At 40.9% G+C, this 21,556-nt stretch overlaps 1 protein-coding gene across 6 annotated transcripts in view; it reads right to left on the minus strand.

Moving 5' to 3' along the window:
- Positions 1-1,099: 1,099 nt before the first annotated feature.
- The window catches only part of EEF1E1 (eukaryotic translation elongation factor 1 epsilon 1), a 34,055-nt gene continuing 13,598 nt past the window's right edge, over positions 1,100-21,556 (minus strand). The window contains exons 4-5 of one of the 6 annotated variants that reach the window (XM_021936980.2): positions 8,891-9,003; positions 1,100-1,226 (exon numbers count right to left, since the gene is read on the minus strand). In XM_021936980.2, the coding sequence (XP_021792672.1) occupies positions 8,899-9,003 (105 nt within the window). In that variant the 3' untranslated portion in view covers positions 1,100-1,226; positions 8,891-8,898. Of the gene's footprint in view, positions 1,227-7,080; positions 9,004-10,555; positions 11,439-11,700; positions 12,340-16,428; positions 16,771-21,556 lie in introns of those variants that run through there. The other 5 variants (XM_031666900.1, XM_021936981.2, XM_009204418.4 and 2 more) reach the window with 5 other exon arrangements.

Below are 21,556 nucleotides of genomic sequence, written 5' to 3' on the forward strand. Positions count from 1 at the left end.
ACTGAATAAGTACACAATTACTTTTCTGCAAGTCTGTTGCTTGTAGCCTGTGAATATGTGTTCTAGCCATTTGATTATACACTATTGAGTTGTATTGTTCTCTGCGATGGTGAGGTCCAGCATATGCCTCTGTTCTCTCTCTGCTTTTACAGAAATCTTTACACAGCAGCTCAGACAGCTAGGAGACTGAGAAGCAACACTGGCAGTGCCATTTCACCTGGCACATTCAGCTGCTATGAGTGTGTCCTTGGGCTTTAAACCATGAAATCTCAAGAGTTTTGGGACTCTTATCCTCTCCCTGAAGGTCTTGTATTATCTCTTATTGTCTCTGGATTGACGAGACTTTTCTTGGATTTTTTAATGAAATTTGTATTGAGATATTTGTAGATTCTCATGCAGTTGTAAGAAATAATAGAGTTTCCTTTTACACTTTGCCTAGTTTCCCCCAGTGGTAACATTTTGCAAATGCTAATATTACAACCAAGATATTGACATTGATACAATCCACCAATGTGATTCAGATTTCACCAATTTTCCTTGCATTCATTGTGCGTGTATATGTTTAAGTTTATGCAATTTTATTATGTGTAGGTTGATGCATCTATCATTACAGTCAACATACTGACCAGTTCCAGTGCCATAAGGATCCCGTTAAGGTTCCTGTTTATAACCACAGTTACCTTTCTCCCTGTCCCCACCCTGACTTCTGGTAACCTATCATCTGTCCTCTATTTCTAAAAATTTTTTCACCTCAAAAATATTATAGAAATGAAATCATACATTAAGTACCTTTACATTTTTAAGAATAGCTGTACTCACATCATAGCCTCTCTACAAGATTGGAGAATCGATATCATATACAAATATAACCATGGGATTATAAAGGGATTTTTCCAATTACTGTGCTTTTTGAGAGTCAAGACATCTAAATCATGGAGATATTGTCAATTTAGTAGAAGTAAAGTTCTGACTTTGGGGATAATTATTTGCTGTAATCCCATATTGAATCTTGTGAAAATTTAAAAATAAATGAGTAATTACATGTATACAATGAATAAAATTATAATTTATTCCTTAGTATAAGCCCATCAAGGGGAACCATAATCGGCACAGGGTGGGAGATGGAGGGACTCCTAAGTTTGTTTTGTGTTCTATCAAATCCACGCCACGAAATTTCCTCTGCAACATCTTCTATTGACATTATTTCTTATCTTCATTTGTCTAACCTAATTTAGAAATGGGTTAAAAAATAAAAAATAATGCAAAAACTGATTAAGGCAAAGGAGGAGAAAAGAGTAGGTGGTCTTGCTGTTCGCAGTGGCTCATGCCTGTAATCCCAGCACTTTGGGAGGCTGAGGCAGGCGGATCACCTGAAGTAGGGAGTTCAAGACCAGTCTGACCAACATGGAGAAACCCTGTCTCTACTAAAAATACAAAATTAGTTGGGCATGGTGGCACATGCCTGTAATCCCAACTACTCGGGAGGCTGAGGTAGGAGAATCGTTTGAACCCGGGAGGTGGAGGTTGCGGTGAGATGAGATTGCACCATTAATCTCCAGCCTGGGCAACAGGAGCAAAACTCTGTCTCAAAACAACAACAACAACAACAAAAAAGAGCAGGTGGTCTTTTTGGGTGAGGTACTAAATATTACTGTGTAGCAATCTCATAAAGTTTTGGAAATGCGGCCAGGTGCGGTGGCTCACACCTGTAATCCCAGCAGTTTGGGAGGCTGAGGCGGGTGGATCACCTGAGGTCAGGAGTTCAAGACCAGCCTGACCAACATGGTGAAACCCCTCTCTACTAAAAATGCAAAAAAACTTTAGTATTAGCACCGTGCGTGGTGGCAAACACCTGTAATCCCAGCTCTTCGGGAGGCTGAGGCAGGAGAATCGCTCAAACCTCGGAGGCAGAGGTTGCAGTGAGCTAAGATTGCACCACTGCAGCGCAGCCTGGGCAACAGAGCAAGACTCTGTCTCAAAAAAAAAAAAAAAAAAAGTTTTGGAAATGCTTAGGGCACACTGGGCAGGAAAGCCAGTTTACTGTGAGGTAACATGCTTTGTATTAGCATTAGCGGTCTTTTAGGCTGAAGCAACTTTATAATCCAGTACTGAATCTTCCTGTACCAACTGCTGCTAGTAGTTCCCCCAGAGAAACTTCTGGTGTAGCTCCACCATTCGGAGAACATGCAGGGCTTACTGCAAGAGCTACTAGAAAGTAACTGCTCCGGTGACAGAGCCAACGCACTGGAACACAGAATGCATTCCCTCCACCACCCTGGGCACACCTTCATTAAACTGGACTCAGCTGTGCAAAAAGACAAAAGCATGAGTTGTTGTGTACATGCAGCTAACTCTGTGTATGCCTGTCACCTAAGCTTTGGACAGGTGTAGTGCAGTGGTTTGCATGGTATGGTCATCACAGCAGCAGTATTAGAATCCTCCTGAATCAGAAACTCAAATTGGATCCCAGAAATCTGTGCTTTGAGAAGCCCCAGGTGATTCCCATGCATGCTAAGGTCTGAGAACCAGTGCTTTATTGCAGTGTCTATTTCCTGTTCCCTCAGCATCTGATAATGAGAGTCAATGATAGAGTTCTTGTATCCAAGTGACAGTGCTCAAGTCAAATGGTGAAAGCGGTCAGGAACTGGAAACCTCATGAGGTCAGTCTGAGAGTTGAAAACTTCTAAGGGTTTTTAAGACAAGGTATGTGTGTTGCAGAAGGTCAGGAAAAATGGGGATGGGGAGAAGGAGAACTTACATTACATGAACAGACTAGTTCATAGACTGCACCAAAGCAGCTTTGGAATTTGTAATCAGGTGGCTGGAAGTTTCTCATCTTGCTCAAAGCAAGCCTGCGGCCTTATTGTTTAGAGCTACGTATGCCTTGTCAAATTGGTCATATGGCTACTGTATTTCAAGCTTAACTTGGATAGACAGGCCTGCCAGGCACAAATTTCTCAAGCTGATGATATTGGGGAGAACAAAAATTATCCACTGCAAGACTCCGAGGACAGATGACACCCAGCAGGAATGGCAAGCCAAATCTGCAGGAGCCATAATACTATTGGCTAGCCCTAGGGACCTGGCCTCTTTGAAGTGGAAGAGACAGTACGAATGAGCCATCAAATTAACTCACTGGGCTGAAAAAGATGCAATGCTTTCATTACCCCCAAAGAAACAAAAGTTTAAAACATTAAAACATTCCTAAAGGAATCATGATAATGGAAGCAGAAATCCTTGAGATAACAGCAAAAATGGCCAGCATCTCAAATTCTCCTGCCTTCCTGCCTACCTTCTTTTGGCCTCCCTTCCTTAAGTGAAAGATGAGTTTTGCTAGATTAGGTAGCAGTTGGAATTAGTTTTATTTGCTAGCAGTATTGGGAATAAAGGCAAAGCCTGCAGGAATGTGGGCGCCAGCAACAAGTAATCATTATTGCAAAATCAAATTCTCCATCTCATCTCTGATATGCCTGTATGTAACCCTAGAGCTGGGCTTCACAGTGTTATAAATCCAGCATACAAGCCACAGAGCAGTGGGATGTGGAGCCCCTTGTGTATCTAAAAGCTCTGCCCAGCAAGAGAGATATATGACGGTAACTTTCTCCCCATTGCTTTTGCAATAAAATTCACCCAGTGCTCCAGGAAGAGTTGGGAATGTAATTCAGCTTCAATAAATCAAGACTAAAATTAAGATGGCCAGATATATAGCAGCCTGCTCAGGTGTATGGAGAATTTGAAATTTAGTGCCCTGGTAATGGGTAGTAGCAGATTATCTAATTATAGAGAGAAAGAAGAAATATTGCTCTCTGGGGGAAAAAGCTAAATGCTCTAATCCATTAAACTACCACCTCCCTGCCAAAGCTAGATTAATATTTAAGTTCATGTAACATCTGACTTTTTTTTAAAAGGCATTAAGTCAAATGTTAGAAAAAAATGTAAATGAAAAAGCTATAGTTCACAATAATTCTAATTTGACCACTTGTCAAATAGTGTATTTTATCTTTGGGTGTGATGTACATGTACCTGATTATAATGGAGTTCTATTCCATCCTAACAATATATCTGCTTAAATTTTTATCAACATATCTTGAAGCTATTCTGGGCAGACTTGCTATTCTGGACGGACTTTCAGCGAGTCTCTCATGAATGACTTTTTTTTTTTTTGAGACGGAGTTTTGCTCTTGTTGCCCAGGCAGGAGTGTAATGGCACGATCTGATCTCGGCTCACTGCAACCTCTGCCTCCCTAGTTCAAGCGATTCTCCTGCCTCACCCTCCCGAATAGCTGGGATTACACACATGCACCACCACATCCGGCTAATTTTGTATTTTTAGTAGAAACAAGCTTTCTTCATGTTGATCAGGCTGGTTGCGAACTCTCGACCTCAGGTGATCCGCCCACTTCGGCCTCCTAAAGTGCTGAACCACCGCGTCTGGCCATGAATTACATTTTTAAGGGGGCACTGACGGTATGACGCACTGGCAGTGGGTGATGGTTCACATTCATTCCACTCCTCCTTTCCCGCCTTCTTCATCCCTGTGGGAGATCTAATGTGCTTATTTACTGACTGTGGTTAACCGTGGGTTCAGGTATAATTGGGTGGGGTCAATGGAAGATCAACGTGTAACTGGGGGTAAACATGAGAATTCCTATATATCTGCTAAAAACCTTAGTGAATAATCTTATTGCTGAACTGGGGGTGGGAGATGGGGTGTTTAACTGGGAAGTCAGGTCATGGATGAATGATTATGTCATTCTTGGAGCTATGTCACCTTTTCTACCATATTGTGATAGGCGTCGCTTGGGAAGAGACTCGCAACCACAAAACTACACAAAACACTTCAAGATCTCTTGGATACTTGGGTATAACCGTGGCTGTGGTCGTTTGACATTGTTCCCATTCTAGAATTTCTATTTGTTTTAAAACTCGTTTTTATTCTAATTAATGAAAAAGTTCACGGATGTTTGGCTGAAGAGTGATTCTTCCCTACTTGGAATTTTTGGTCTGTTCTTGAAAGTTACACATGGAATAGGGACATATATCTAATCAGGGCAGTTGAATCAAATCCAGTGAACATGGCAACAGATGGTCTTCCAACCCTGAAATCATACAGTTCCCATTTCAGCCATGGTCTAACCAAGGTGGTGGTTAGCATGTGGGTTAGTCTCTGCCTCCTCTCTAGCTCCTAAATTAACACGAGATCATATTACTGTTGTAAAATTCCCATACAGAGCTCAGAACATATTAAATACTCAGTAAATGATATCTAATTATTTACTTTCAAACAATGCTGAGTGGCTGGCAGCCTCCCAAAGAGTGCTCTATACACCCTGTTTCAGGAATATGTTCACAGACCATTGGATCGTAAACTTTATGAGAGCAGGGATGTGACTGTGTTATCTGCAGGGCCTAGCAGAGTGTCTGTTACACAGTATGGCCTAAATAATATTTGGGTTATCATTGGTCAGTGCTGTAGGCTTCTCGGAATTACAGAAAGGAAATCCTTGGAAAGGGGCTTTCACTTTTCTGAAGGAAGATCATTCACAAAGATAACTGTACTGTATCTTAGACAGGTCTCATCAATCTTTGTTTTTAAGAGACAGGGTCTCACTCTGTTGCCCAGGCTGGGATCCAGTGGCACAATCATAGTTCACTGTAATCTCAAATCCTGGGCTCAAGTGATCCTCTTGCTTCAGCCTCCCAAAGCACTGGGATTACAGGTGTGAGCCACCACACCTGGCTCACTGATCTATTAGAAACAAAATAAGAAAGACAGCATCGTCCTTTTTTTCAACAGCTTGAAAAATGTAAGAATCAGACTTTTTTATTTTTTTATTTTTTGAGACAGAGTCTCACTCTTTCACCAGGGCTGGAGTGCAGTGGCACAATCTTGGCTCACTGCAACCTCTGCCTCCCGCGTTCAAGTAATTCTCCTGCCTCAGCCTCCCAAGTAGCTGGGATTACAGGTGCCTGCCACTACACCCAGCTAATTTTTTGTATTTTTAGTAGAGATGGGGTTTCACCATGTTGGCCAGGCTGGTCTTGAACACCTGATCTCGTGATTTGCCTGCGTCGTCCTCCCAAAGTGCTGGGATTACAGGCATGAGAGACTTTTTAAACTGGTAAGTAATGTAAATTCGTGTTTTATCAAAATCTCAAGATGCTCTGCCACCATTTTTATCTCAGATAGGCTCACATGTTGAGCAGGTTGGTACTTCAGGGATGATTGGCAGGTGGGAAAAGTCTTAATAATTTGGCTTTATGATTTTACAATCTTCCATAGCAGTTTGTCCTTTACTCATAACTTTCTACATATTAGGCACAGTGCTGGGTAATTTTTATACATTCTCACTGCAAATTAAACGAGATCAGTTATCTTTACCCCCATTTCATCGGAGAAATTCCATGTGCAGTAACTCGAGTGAGGTCTCATAGTTAACACATGGTGAGGCTGGTGTGCTCGACTCCACTGCTTCCCCACCCCCAAATTCTTTCATGCTGTAATTCACATATGACAACATTCACCATTTAAAGTGTACAAGTTAGAGGTTTTCCATATATTCCCAGAGTGGTGCAACCATTTCATTTATTCTTAAAATTATGCACCCATTTATTTTATCTAATACTTAGGGCAGCTTTTTCTAGGTTGGCAGAAACTGATTCCACAAGTTAATTAAGTGGCATTTTATGGCACCCCCTGTAAAGCAGTTTACGGTGAAGTTTGAGCAGACATTTGTGTCTGAATCTCAGTCCCTTGACTATTGGTTGGATGATGTTGGGTTAGTTCCCCACCTCTGTGTGCCTCAGCTTCCTTATCGGCAAAAGGGGACAAAAAAGGAGTGAATTCACTTAAAGCACTTAGAATAGTGCCTGATATTCACTGAATGCTCAATAAATGTTAGCTATTATTATCGTTATTAAAAGTTTTAACAGATATTTTAAAAAGCATTAACAGATCTTCATAACTCTGCATACTACAGAATCCTAAAATTGGCTCTGAATCATGAAAATTAAACTGTCAGTGCAATGTGGTCAGTGGAAATTGTATTATATCCCAATTCTTTGCAAACTGATGATCCATGTGATGTCAGCAATTTATTAACAAAAGATCTTACACAATTGATCATTTGGCACTCAGAAGGCATTTTCCCATTTAAGCGTTACTCACTGTGACAGAGGTAGCTGGTTGCCCATGTAGTATCCCTTTTCCTTCTTTTCTCATTGACAGAGCAGAGCTTTATTCTGGGTGCCCTCCGACTACACATCTGGCCTCCTCCCAGCTGGAGTGGCCAAAATTGTAAATCAATACAGCTGAATAGGGCTTCCAGGAAAGGCCGTCCAGGGGAATTGAGAAGGCTGGGAGAGAAGCCTTTTGCTGTCCCCGTCTTGCTCTTTCTTTGGGTCTTAATCAGATTTGATGTCTGGAGCTCTGACATTAATATTGGACCATACATTGAACTTTAGAATGGAAACCACTCGTTCAGCATGGAGCAGCAGAGACTGGAGCTGGATGCTCACACCAAAGGTGGACTATTTCCTAACTTCTTTTACATGAGAGAAAAACAACCCACCTTGATGTTATTGGGTCTTTCTGCAATATACAGCTGTACCGGTAACATATACATGTAATTTACACTTATACTTTTCTCAGTCAGCTCAAAAGGAACTTAAAAGAACAGAACATTCTTTTAACAGATTGAGCACCGACTGTGGTGTGCCAGTGATTGTTCTGAGGGCTGGATAAGCAAGGGAAAATATAGTCTCTGCTCTCAAGAAATTACTGAGCCTGGCAGAAGAAACAGATAATCAAAAACAGTACAATGATGCCAGTGCCAGAATCAGGGGCTAAGGGCGGGACAGACTTGCCTTCCATGAGGACATTGACAAAGTAGAATACTGAAGAGGTCATCAGATGAGAAGACAAGGGCATTTCAGGCAAGTGCCCGACAGAAATGACCCAAGAAGCACAGTAGAAATTCTACAAGGAAATGAATTGTTTTGATCTGGATGCTGAGAAGATGATCTAACCCTTGGCTGCAGAAGCCAGGTCTTCATCTTTCGACCATCCCTTCATCCTCCAAGATCTAAGTTAGTTGCGAGAAGTCCTGGGACTTGGTGGTACCAAGTAATACCTGTTCCATCAGTGTTTTGCACAATAAAGAATTGCCTAGTGGACTGAGGGATTCAGAGGAATTTAAGACACAGGAAGAAGTGGGAAGAGGGGTCGCTTGACAAAGAGGTGGTCTCCCTCTCTGTCCTCCCGCCCTTTCCTCACTGCTGACCTAAAATGAAGGAAAAGAGTGAAATAGTTGGGATGAGAATGCTTGGTGGCCTATTTCCTGTTGCCTCTATCTGTCCTGCTTCAATCCTCCTGCTGACTGGGAGGAGAAGACAGAAGTGTTGGGGCTAGGCGAAATTTGCAGCAGTGAACCATAATGTGGCATGCTTATAGCAGCCCCAGTGGTTAGCGCGAAAAGTACATAGACTTGGCCTGCCCCTGTAAGACACATAACAACTCCCGCAATTAATGTGAACCCTGTAGTCTCCGAACATACACGAATACAAATTTACAGTTTTTAATTTAAAGATCATGTCATAAAACTAAAAATACTCTGAGGGCAACAAATTGTGAAATACATCATGTAAAAACTGTCTTGATCTGTTATACAGGAAGATGTGAAAGACTGTGGGTTCCTTTCTAGAGCACCACAATAAAGTGAGTATGACAACAAAGTGAGTTGCACAACTTTTTCAGCTCCCTAGTCCATAGAAAAGTTACGTATATACTATACTGGAGTGTATTCAGGGTGCCACAGTATCATGTCTAAACCACAATGTATACACCTTAACTAAAAAATATTTTGTTGCTAAAAACAGCATTAATGATCACCTGGGCCTTTAGGAAGTCAATCTTCTTGCTGGTGGAGGGTTTTGCCTCCATGTCAATGGCTCCTCATTGATCAGGGTGGTGGTTGCTGGAGGTTGGGGTGGCTGTGTCAATCTCTTAAGACAACAATAAAGTTTACCACATTAATCGACTCTCCTTTCAAAAAACATTTCTCTGTTGCATGTAATGCTATTTGATGGCATTTCAACCAAAGTAGAACTTCTTTCAAAATTGAAGTTAGTTCTCTCAAACCCTGCAGCTGCTTTGTCAACTAAGCCTATGTAATAGAATAAATCATTTGTTCTCATCTCTAGTGTTCACAGCATCATCACTAGGAATAAAGTCCACCTCAAGAAACCACTTTCTGTATTTACCCATAAAAAGCAACTCCTCACTGGGTGCGGTGGCTCACGCCTGTAATCCCAGCACTTTGGGAGGCCGAGGCCGGCGGATCACAAGGTCAGATTGAGACCATCCTGGCTAATGCAGTGAAACCCCGTCTCTACTTAAAATACAAAAATAATTAGCTGGGCGTGGTGGCAGGGGCCTGTAGTCCCAGCTACTGGGGAAGCTGAGGCAGGAGAATGGCGTGAACCCGGGAGGCAGAGCTTGCAGTGAGCCGAGATTGCACCACTACACTCCAGCCTGGGCAACAGAACAAGACTCTGTCTCAAAAAAAAAAAAAGTAACTCCTCATGTGTTCAAGTTTTACCAAGAGACCGTGGCAATTCAGTACCATCTTCAGGCTCTACTTCTAATTCTAGTTGTCTTGTTATTTCCACCACATCCGTAGTTGTTTCCTCCACTGAAGTCTTGAACCCCCTGTCATCCTTTAGAGTTGAAACCAACTTCTTCCAAACTGCTGTTGTTATATTTTGACTTCTTCCCGTGAATCTCACAAATGTTCCTAATGGCATCTAGAATGCTGCATCCTTTTCCAGAAAGTTCTCAATTTACTTTGCCCTCTCCATCAGAGGAATCACTATCTATGGCAGCTATAATGGTGGCTATAGCCTTACAAAAATGCATTTTTTTTTTTTGAGATGGAGTCTCGCTCTGTCGCCCAGGCTGGAGTGCAGTGGCTCAATCTCGGCTCACTGCAAGCACCGCATCCTGGGTTCATGCCATTCTCCTGCCTCAGTCTCCCGAGTAGCCCACCACGCCCGGCTAATTTTTTGTACTTTTAGTCGAGACAGGGTTTCACCGTGTTAGCGAGGATGGTCTCGATCTCCTGACGTTGTGATCTGCCCGCCTCGGCCTCCCAAAGTGCTGGGATTACAGGTGTGAGCCACCACGCCTGGCCTACAAAATTTATTTCTTATTAAGAAATAAATTTTTATTTATTCCGTTCACCTCTGCATCTCAAAGTGCTGGGATTATAGGCATGAGCCACCTCACCCAGCTAGCACTTTCAATTTCCTTAAAACTTTTCCTTTGCACTCCCAAGTTGGCTGTTTGGTCCAAGAGGCCTAGCTTTCAACCTGTATTGGTTTTGACATGCATTCCTCAAGAAGCTTAATCATTTCTAGAGAGAGAGACGTGCAACTCTTCCTTTCACCTGAGCACTTAGGGGCTACTATAAGTTTACTAAGTGGCCTAATTTGAATACTCTTGTGTCTCGAGGAAGAGGGAAGCCCGAGGAAAAGGGAAGAAACGGGGAACAGCTGGTCAGTGGAGCGGTCAGAACACACACAACATTTATTAAGTCTGAAGTCTTATATGGACATGGTTTGTGGCACCCCAAAAATAATAACAATAGTAAAAAAGGTCACGGGACACAGATCACTGTAACAGATACAGTAATGAAAAAAATTCAAAATAATGTGAGAATTACCAAAATGTGACACAGAGACATGAAGCAAGCACAAGCTGATGGAAAAACGGTGCCAACAGACTCGCTCGAAGCAGGGTTGCCACAAACCTTCAATGTGTTGAAGATGCAGTGAAATGAGGTGTGCCGTGTTCACACACCTGGCCTGTTAAGCCTCCTGACTCAGTAACTTAAGAGGCAAAAATGGGGGCCTGTTACAATCCTCATTTTGTTATAAACAAAAAAATCATGATTTGCCTGGAGAAGAGAAAGGAAACTAACCTTACTGATGGCCAAGAGCTACGTATTAGGCTTTTTTCTTCATGTTGTCTACATTAATCCTCCTAATTTAGCATTATCTTTTTATTTTTGGAGATTAAGAAAACATGATTAACTGCTTTGTTTACAGTCATACAGCTACTAAGTGATTATACAGGACTCAACCTGAGTGCTGTATATTTCCCAAGTATCTGCTCTTTCTGTTAGAACTTTGACGGGTCCACTGGTCAGACTCAGCATCAACATGAAAACATTAAGTAGCATTAAACGGGAAAGCCCCCGAAGACCCCATTTTTCTCATTATTCGTAAAGATAAGGTCTTTAGCGCTACAATAACTATTATTTATTCAACCAGCAAGAGTTATAAAATATACAGATCTTTTAATGAGGTGCCTCCGCTCTTCACACAGCACTTTAACAGCAGTTCTTTCCATGAGAGTTGGCTTTCAGTTTGGAAAAAATCTAGTAATTAAAAATCCAAAATTAGTGGGACAGTAAGACTTTCCCATCTCCGTTTTTATATTTATTTTCCTCCTTACAGGAGGAAGAATTTCCCATATCTTTTTGACCACTGCATATTACAATAAGCCTAACAACAAAAAAGAATCATTAACTCAAGAGGACCTGGAAGAACGTATCTTCCTCCAGTTTCCCGGAGGGCAGTTCGGTAGTTAGTTTCACCCCAATGAACACTGACTACAGAAAGAAAGGAACAACCAAGAAATATTTTTTCAACCACATTTACTAGCTCACATAAATATTTAAAACAAATCCATCTGTCTTCCCTGTTTCCTTGGCACAATTTATCACAGTTCTTAACAAACTACCATAAATATCCATAAGGGGAAAATGAATTTTAGAATATGAAAGAGAGATTAATAAATAGCCAAATATGTCAACCATTGAAAGGACCACCAATTTTTTTTAAGATTAAGCCCCTGATTTGCAACTTTTATTGAAATAAATGTCATCTATTAAAAACAAGGTTAATTGATAACTTGATCTCAACTTGTTTAAGAGCAATTGAATTTTGACATAAAAATTGCAAAACTTCAACTAAAGAACAAATAAAACATTCAGACACAAGTTTACACTTCAAAAATTCTATCAACTTCAACAAATAATGACTGACTGTATATTAATTTACATTAGTCCTGTGGCCCAGAGTACATTTTCCATTTAAAACATTTTTAATACATCTTCTGTATGGCATGGACAGCTTCTAGTGGGAATTAGTATAGAGTCTGTTCTTGATGAAGACAACACTAGACAGATGTTGCCTGATGCCTGGATAATGCTGAATGTGACAAAACCAGCGAGACACATTAAGGTATTTCTCCTTTTCTTGAACTGTCAGGTCAACCTAAGTAGAGATTAAAAACATACACACACAACACAGATGTTACATAAGCACAACTATTAATACCACTTAAGTAGGAGATAGAAGTTGAAAAACAACAACATCAATCCCCCAAGAGTTCTCAAAAGCCAACATATTCAGATAGGAGTAAAAGTTTCAGCCCAATGAACACTGACTTGTAAAAGTTCTTCATGTTCAATGCTATGTTCAGTTCAAAACCAGATGTGCTTCCTGGGAAATATCAAGTTTTCAACAAATGCAAAATTTACATTAACTGAGGATTTGGAGGTCAAAGAATTTGTTTTTTACTTCATTGGAAAGGAAGATAGATTAAGATACAGTTCTTTCTCTACTATTTTTTAGTAGACCTAAAAAACCGAAATGATCCATTTCAAGTGAATATTGCTTAATATAAGGGGGGGCTATTGCTAGTGGCATGTGACTCAGATGAAGGAGGCTGAGTAAATGCATGAGAACAGACTTTCGTAATTCTGTTTGCAATAAAGCTGAACTCAGTCTTTTAGTGAATGTAGCAGTTCACCCAATTTGCTATCAAGCTACAAGAATGCTCAGATTTGGTTAGAGGGAGATGTGATACAAACTGCAGGTGCTTATCATTTCACTGGGCTCAAATTCCGAAGTAGGTGACTCAAAGACTTTTCTCTAAGATAAATTTTGGAATTATTGAGAGTTATCAGGTAGAGAGAAAACCAGCAGGGCAGTAACTTGCAGCCATGCCCCATGAATGGGTAGTGTAGTTCCTTCTCCTAAGTCACATTTACTAAACAGATAGTGCAAGTCTCTATAACACTGACAGGAGTGTTTGCAGAAAGAAAGAACTCAGTCACCCCGTAAGCGGTACAAACCCACCAGCTGCCTGCTTGTTGGGAGACATTTTTAGTGAGATGGATGTCCTTTGCTTTTCAGAATTTAGCACATACTTGTTCTACAGGCAAGCATTCTGCTGTTACCAGATCACCAAAGGTGAAGGACAAATCACTCTACATGCAATCATTATTACAGAATACAAAAGGATATTAACAATACAATGAAAAAGTAGGCAGTATTTTCTCATTAAATGTTCATTTGGAATCATATTTGTTGGCTCAGTTGACTTAAGTTGTTAGCAGGGAGAATCTTCACTGCTTCTGTTTCATAAAAATGTAAGTTCTGGGTTTTAGTGATACTTACTGAAATCCCACACACAAGCTGCTCTAGCACATCATAAAAACATATTCATCTGTTTAAGGTGTGTAGGTTGTGTCTACTTAGAAAGATGTTACTATAACTGTCTCATCTATAACAGTCAGTCCATGGCACAGAGATAAAGAACACATCAGTCAAGAAAACTGGCCAAGAATGTCTTTTTTAATGTAAAAGTTTAATGTTTATTAAGAAAATTCATGGTTTCACACGTAAAGAATTACATTAGGCTACCTGGTAGATTCAAACTGAAAGGAGCATCTCCGTGTCAGGTGTGTTTTCATAGGCAGCACTTAATCATTTGTGGACTAAACTGAGCATCAGTCTATATTTCAAAAATATTTTGAAAAATATTTTGTAAAAGAGCATTTTGTTCTCTTTCTAAATCTTTACTATATGTAAACTTCACCAAGGACTTCAAAAGAAAATGTATGATTTATTAAAAGCTCAACCAGTAATAAACACAGCTGCAAATCTAACAAGAAATGGGAGCTTTCTTACGAAAAATGAATGAATGAATGAATAAAATTCAAAATCAACTTCGACAAATTTATTTGCTGATAGTTAAAGCAAACAGATGTAATAATAAGTTTTACTCCAACTTGATTTCATGTTAGCTGCTGAAATATATGATGATTCAAATCTGACCTCTTTCTTACCATTTTAGTCCTTTCATAGCTCTTTCATTTCAGGTAATTCTCCACTCAGCTATTTGGTAAAGCACTTCCAAACAACAGGGTACTAATGCTTGTTTATATTCAAGTTGTTCACACAGATTTTAAACTAGGTAAAAAGGGCAATGTTATCTGTATGATATTTGTATTTCAGAACAGCATTTGCTGTCACAGAGGACTAGTATATGTTGCTCACAGGCCTATTATTTAAAACAATAATAACACACAGAACACAGCAAAACAAATATTCTCCAACTTAAACATTTTACATTTGGAGTCTCCAGTGTCAGGATTATCAACAGACCCACAGTACAAAATAGTTTTTATTCCAAGAGCTCCTAAAGCTTCTAATGATTCCTAATTTATTCCAATGATTTTTTTTTTTTTTTTGAGACGGAGTCTTACTCTGTTGCCCAGGCTGGAGTGCAATGGCGCGATCTGGGCTCACTGCAACCTCTACTTCCTGGGTTCAAGTGATTCTCTTGCCTCAGCCTCCCGAGTAGCTGGGACTACAGGCACATACCACCACGCCCGGCTAATTTTTTGTATTTTTAGTAGAGACGTGGTTTCGCCATGTTGGCCAGGCTGGTCTTGAACTCCTGGCCCCAAGTGATCCACCAGCCTTGGTCCCCCAAAGTGCCTGGGTTACAGGCGTGAGCCACCGTGCCCAGCCCCCTATTCCAATACTTTTTAGCTAGATGATCCATTTTACAATAATTTTAGATGATCTATTTTAGAGACTACATTTATTCATTTTCCCTCAGGAAACTTTTGCCAGAAACTCACAGAGTTTTTCAAAAAGGATGAGGTTATGGTTACCAGTTTCACCTCTTTTTACAGTTTAAACTTTGGAACTTGTCCCTTTGAGTCTGAGATAATTATGAATGACCTTGACTTCTTAACTCTGCTACTTTTTTGGAAGACATTCCCTATATAAACTTCCTGTAAACAAAGAAATGAACAGATTTCTCCCCTCACCAAATTTACAGATTTTAAAAACATTTCTGATGGGATCCCCTGGACTACTTCACTTACAACACTGGTTTTCCACCATCCCTTTCTAGCTAAAGTTCTTTTTCCTTTCTTACAACAGGAAATAATGCAATTGTTCTAGTTACCATTTCCTGCTTCATGTCAGTCTGCATGCCAGTGTGTCTATAGTGGTGCTTGGCTCTTTCTGCCTAATAATTCCTTTTAATTTATATTGGCACTCTATCACAACTTTGAACTTTAAAGCCAAGCAGATAATATTCTGAATCACTAATTTTCCATGAAGTCATGTGAGAAACACTTTAAGTGACCCGTTCCAGATCAGGGTGACACGCTGCTTTGTTACCTTTCCAACTGGCACCACGCTGCCGCCTTTGGGACATTCTTTAGGGCCAGGGCTCCTGGACTATTTTGCAGTTATTTCTTTTATTTTTCCTTTCTTATAAAAGAACCACATGCCTCCAATGGTGCTCCAAACTTCAGAACAAAAGTATTTCAGTTGATAACAATCTTACAGTCAAGAAGCACATAATATTACAAAGGATTTTAATAATCTTGAGTAACAGTCTGTTCACAGGGATGACTATCTACTAGTGAAATCACTTTAAGAAAGCAGTGAGTCACTGGTGTTATAATAAACAGCCACACTAACAGGCAGTATAACAAAGGAAAGGCAACATAATATTCCTCAAATGGAGTTAAGATAGACCAGATCTCAGAATAACTCAGCCATGACTAAAACTGGGCTCACAATGAAACAAAATACAGTGGGATTATCTGATGACTCGAAGGTTCCTTGACTGCTGTTTTGTACACTGTGCTGATTACATATTCCGTACTGAATAACATGAACAAACAAATGAAGGAATGCATGAGGCCAAAAATAAGTAATACTGCCAAAGCAAACAAAGCACAAAGACCTGGTAAATATCAGCAGGTGGTCAACCTGCACCTCACACCTACCCTACCTTAATTTAACACCTAGAAATCATTTATTCCACATTTGTATGTATTTGTACCCAACTTAACAGGAATGCCATTTAACACCGCAGTGCGATTCTGCCATTGTGTAGGTTTTAGTCTGTGAGGCCTGTTCCTTGAGAAGGTGTTTATTTCTGATTACTTTGCCTGCACTTGGACTAGAGTGGGAGAGATACTTTGACTCATGACAGGAACCCAAAAGGATGGTCAACAGTGATTTACATATTAATCTATTCAATTTCACTTTGAAAAAGATAAGGATATCTTTAATCATAACATCCTAGTCACTATATATGAAGAGGACATACATTCCAAAATAGAAAATGTTAACACATAGAGAGTGCTAAATATTGTTAAAAGTAACCCTAACTTTAACATGCAGTACTGAATGAAACACTTCTAACCTGCCTAAAAACCAAGTGCCCTCCAGTGCACTTAGACTCGTAATTAAATAACTTTGCAGATAGTGCTATGAACATTTTGCACTATAGGATTATGACCTTGTTCATTCTGCTGGCAAAGGAATTCCAAACAAGTTCCCTCCTTTTCAGAGCATTTCCTTTCCTTACTGCAAAACCTGCATAAACTAGAGGAAAGGAAAATTTAATTACACACTTGGATTATGAGTTGCACTTCAGTATCATCTTTTTTTTTTTTTTTTTTTGAGACGGAGTCTTGCTCTGTCGCCCAGGCTGGAGGGCAGTGGCGCATTCTCGGCTCACTGCAAGCTCCAACTCCCGGGTTCACACCATTCTTCTGCCTCAGCCTCCTGAGTAGCTGGGACTACAGGCGCCTGCCACTGTGCCCAGCTAATTTTTTGTATTTTTTAGTAGAGACGGGGTTTCACCGTGTTAGCCAGGATGGTCTCGATCTCCTGACCTCATGATCCGCCCACCTCGGTCTCCCAAAGTGCTGGGATTACAAAAATACTCTCCTTCTTAATGACAGCCCGATGCCACAGCAAGCCAGATCTTGTGGGTCTGAAAAGACATTCACTAGCCTGCTGGCTGTCATCACACAGGATGACTGATGACATTTTTCCTAATATAAAGCTTAAAAAGTTAAATGTCAAAACATATGTCACATTTAAATATATATATTTTTAAAAAGTCAACAAGTTTGTTATTGTGGTTTTCAGATAGAAATTGTTCTTGGAGCCCTGTTGGGTAGCCGTGCTCACAGCAGCACAGTCTTACTAAAATCAAGTACAGACTCCCCCAAGTTCAAAGACTGTATGTAGGCTGCCACCAGGAGAGAGATGCTTAGATACCTTAGCAGCAAATCCTCTTTACCTTAGAGGCTTTTTCATTTTGAAATGAGGTAAGTTGTGCCTCATCATCATTTTAAATTCCAAAAGCTACTAAAATATATTGAACCTAGAATGGAATAAAAAGAAGCTGGTAATCAATGTATTTCAACTCCAATAAACTTTCTCTACATTTAACTAACATCACTTAAATTATATTACACTTTCACTACAAAGATAAAAATTCTGAAATAGGAACTATAAATGGGTACCAGTTGTTAAATATTGTTTTATTTATTTTTTTAAGACAGGGTCTCTCTGTTGCCCAGGCTGGAATGCAGTGGTGCAATCATGACTCACTGTGGCCTCGACCTCCCTGGGCTCAGATGATCCTCCTACCTCATTCCCCCAAGTAGCTGGGACTACAGGCACAGAGCTACCATGCCTGGTTAATTTTTTTCTTTTTTTTTTTTAATAGAGACGGGTTTTGCCCTGTTGCCCAGGCTGGTCATGAACTCCTGGGCTCAAGCAATCTACCTGCCTCAGCCTCCCAAAGTACTGGGATTACAAGCATGAGCCATCATGCCCAGACTTAATATTGCTAATCTCAATACGTATTTAGCTGTGCAAGGCACTGTGCTAAAAGCCAAGAGGGGATGAACAGAAATCAGACATATCCTCTCCCGTCCCTTATTTTGTGTAAATTGAATCATATTCTTTGTAAGTATGGGGAACATTCATTCTACTTCACTCCTGTTGTCCCAATGTAATTATTAACAGGTCTTCTTTCTTTTTTTTTTTTTTTTTTTGAGACGGAGTCTTGCTCTGTCACCCAGGCTGGAGTGCAGTGGCCGGATCTCAGCTCACTGCAAGCTCCGCCTCCCGGGTTTACGCCATTCTCCTGCCTCAGCCTCCCGAGTAGCTGGGACTACAGGCGCCCGCCACCTCGCCCGGCTAAGTTTTTTTTTGTATTTTTAGTAGAGACGGGGTTTCACTGTGTTAGCCAGGATGGTCTCGATCTCCTGACCTCGTGATCCGCCCATCTCGGCCTCCCAAAGTGCTGGGATTACAGGCTTGAGCCACCGCGCCCGGCCAACAGGTCTTCTTTCACAGTCAAGTGTTTTGGATGAGAAATCATGTGGTCACCCTATTTACAAAGAACATGTGTAATCAAACTTATCATAAGCTTTCCAAAACAATGAAAATTCCCTTAGATAGCCAAGGCCATCCAAATCTTCAGATATTTTTCTGACAATTTTATGATTCTATATTCTACTCATCTGCCTCGTTCATTAATAACATAATATTCTGACCAGAGATTAGCACTGGATTCCATTTTCTCTACTTCATTAATTGCTTTCATGTAAAACAGTCTAATTTCTTCAATAAGATTAATATGCCCCTGAAAATAGTTTTATACTTCTGTTGTCTCCCTCCCAAGTATAAAATAGTGGGCATACACAGTGGGCTTTCAATAAATCATTTAAAACTCATAATAGTCTTACACTAAATGAAGGATCATTCTAAGCCATTACAATAATGTTGTAGAATTTAACATAATCACTGAGGGATCTTTGAGGAACAATTCACAATAAAGTCAAGTAAATTCAAACCTAGGGATTATAGCTTGAGTAGGGGACTAATAACTGTATTATGCATTATTACAGTATGTTTGTGGGGTGAGGGGAAACCAAAAGGAATCCACTTCTACGACTGTCATGAAGCCCAGGAGTTCTGGAGGGAACTACATTCCATTCTGAATTTTCTGGTTACAATCCCTGTCTTCTCTCTGCAACCTCAACTGAAAACCCAGACTCATGAGGCCTCAATCTGTGCCCTCTTATTCTTGGCAAATGGCAAAGCCAACTATGTAGGAGGCTTTTTCAGAGGAGAAAACGACTTTGTTTTTCCAAAAGACAAACCCTCCACTTTGCTTTATGAGGCAGATAGCAGCCCCAAACCATGGACAGGTTGGGGCCTGCGCAGGCCTCAATTATTACGGTATTTCATAGTTTATAACACAAAGAGCTTCCCCACACATTAAGACACTTCAGTCAGAAGACCTAGTTTGGCCCTTCCAAAAACTGAGCACTGCGCCTTTAAACCTCAAGTTTCCTAAGCATTAGTTTCCTTCTCTGTAAAAGGAGGCTAATAACACTGGTCCTATTTCCTTCTTAGTGATGAGGCACAATGAGAAAGTATATAGGAAACTCCTTGAAAAGCATAGAGAAATACGTTTAAAATTTTATTCAGTGTTTATGCAGGGGCGACTACATACACGTGCCAGGAATTACCTCAGACAATGGTGTTACAAATATGTGCCGCTACAATCATTGAGTCAAGCAGCTTATAATTTAGAGAGAGAGATTTTCAAAGAATTACAGTAAGAGTGAAACAAGCTAGACCTAAGGTGTATATGAGGTACAAACATACACACAGGAAGGAGCACCTCAATACGGTTTAGGGGCCTGAGAGGGATTCAGCCGAGGAATGAGCGGGAACAGAGAGATACTTGGAAAATGCAAATGAAGTGGGGAGGAAAGGAAGGGCTGGGACCAGGGAGCAAAAGAGAAGAGCAATGCAAGGACGCTGGGTAGAAAGAGCCCAGCATCCAGCAGGCTCTGGGGCACATGTTGTGGCTGAGAGAATGACAGGAAGGAGGATAGCAAGGGAGGTAGGAGTCAGACGAATTGAGACAGAATTTCACTCTTGTCGCCCAAGCTGGAGTGCAGTGCTGCGATCTCTGCTCACTGCAACCTCTGCCTCCCGGATTCAAGTGATTCTCCTGCCTCAGCCTCTGGAATAGCTGGGATTTCAGGCACATGCCACCATGCCCGGCTGATTTTTGTAGTTTTAGTAGAGACGGGGTTTCACCATGTTGACCAGGGTGGTCTCGAACTCCTGACCTCAGGTGATCCACTTGCCTTGGCCTCCCAAAGTGCTGGGATGACAGACGTGAGCCACCACGTCCGGCTAATTTTTGTGTTTTCAGTTGAGATGGGGTTTCGCCATGTTGGCCAGGTTGGTTGCAAACTCCTGACCTCAGGTGATCCACCCGCCTTGGCCTCCCAAAGTAGCTGGGGTGAGCTACTGCGCCCAGCCGAGTTAATTATTTTGAGAAAGAAAAAGACGCGGTCATGAGAAAGACTGCTCCAAGGGTCACCAATCTCATGTCTTACAGTCCATCCTCTTTAGATGAACAAAAGATTCTAAATACTGGAACTTGGGCAATGTCATCGGGATCAGAGGAAAAGACACATGTGAGAGGCATTCAGGAGCTGGACATCAGGATCTGACTGACTGGATGCATGAGGTGCACAATGCACAAAAATGCATGAGTTTGTTTTTTTCCACGGGGGAAGATGGGTGTTGGGGTGATGGGGAGCTGAGCCAAGCTTTTAGGCAGAGAGATGGGTGTAAGAAAGCACACACTCTGGGGCCAAAGTGTCTGGTTTCTGGACCTTGTTCCACCACTTACTTAGGCAATCTCAAAACATTTGACCTCTCTATGCCTCAGTTATCTCATCTGTAACATGGGGCTGATAATATTAGTGCCTATCCTATATGGCTGTTATTAGGACTAAATGAGTCAACATTTATACAGCATGAAGAACAGTGCCAAGAACATACTGAATATTATGTCATTGTTCACGAACAAATTTAAAATAAAGAGACTGACCATGTAGGTAGTGGGCAAGACTGAAATAAAAAGAAAGGAAATACAATCTGGAGCAAAGATCCAGAAAGGGGGCAGGAGGTGGAGAGGAGATTGAGGTAAGAGTCAGATGAATGGTGATATGGTTTGGCTGTGTACCCACCCAAATCTCATTTTGAAATGTAACTTCCACATGTCACAGGAGGAACCTGGTGGGAGGTAACTGTGTCATGGGGCAGGTCTTCCCTGTGCTGTTCTTGTGATAGTAAATCTCATGAGATCTGATGGTTTTATAAGTGGGAGTTCCCCTGCACCAGCCCTCTCTGCCTGCTGCCATCCATTTAAGACATGACTTGCTCTTCCTTGTCTTCTGTCATGATTGTGAGGCTTCCCCAGCCATGTGGAACTGTAAGTCCATTAAACCCTTTTTTCTGTTTATATTACCCAGTCTCAGGTATGTCTTTATCAGCA

The sequence above is a fragment of the Papio anubis genome, chromosome 6 (genome assembly GCF_008728515.1).
Source record: "Papio anubis isolate 15944 chromosome 6, Panubis1.0, whole genome shotgun sequence".
Taxonomy (NCBI): Eukaryota; Metazoa; Chordata; class Mammalia; order Primates; family Cercopithecidae; genus Papio; species Papio anubis.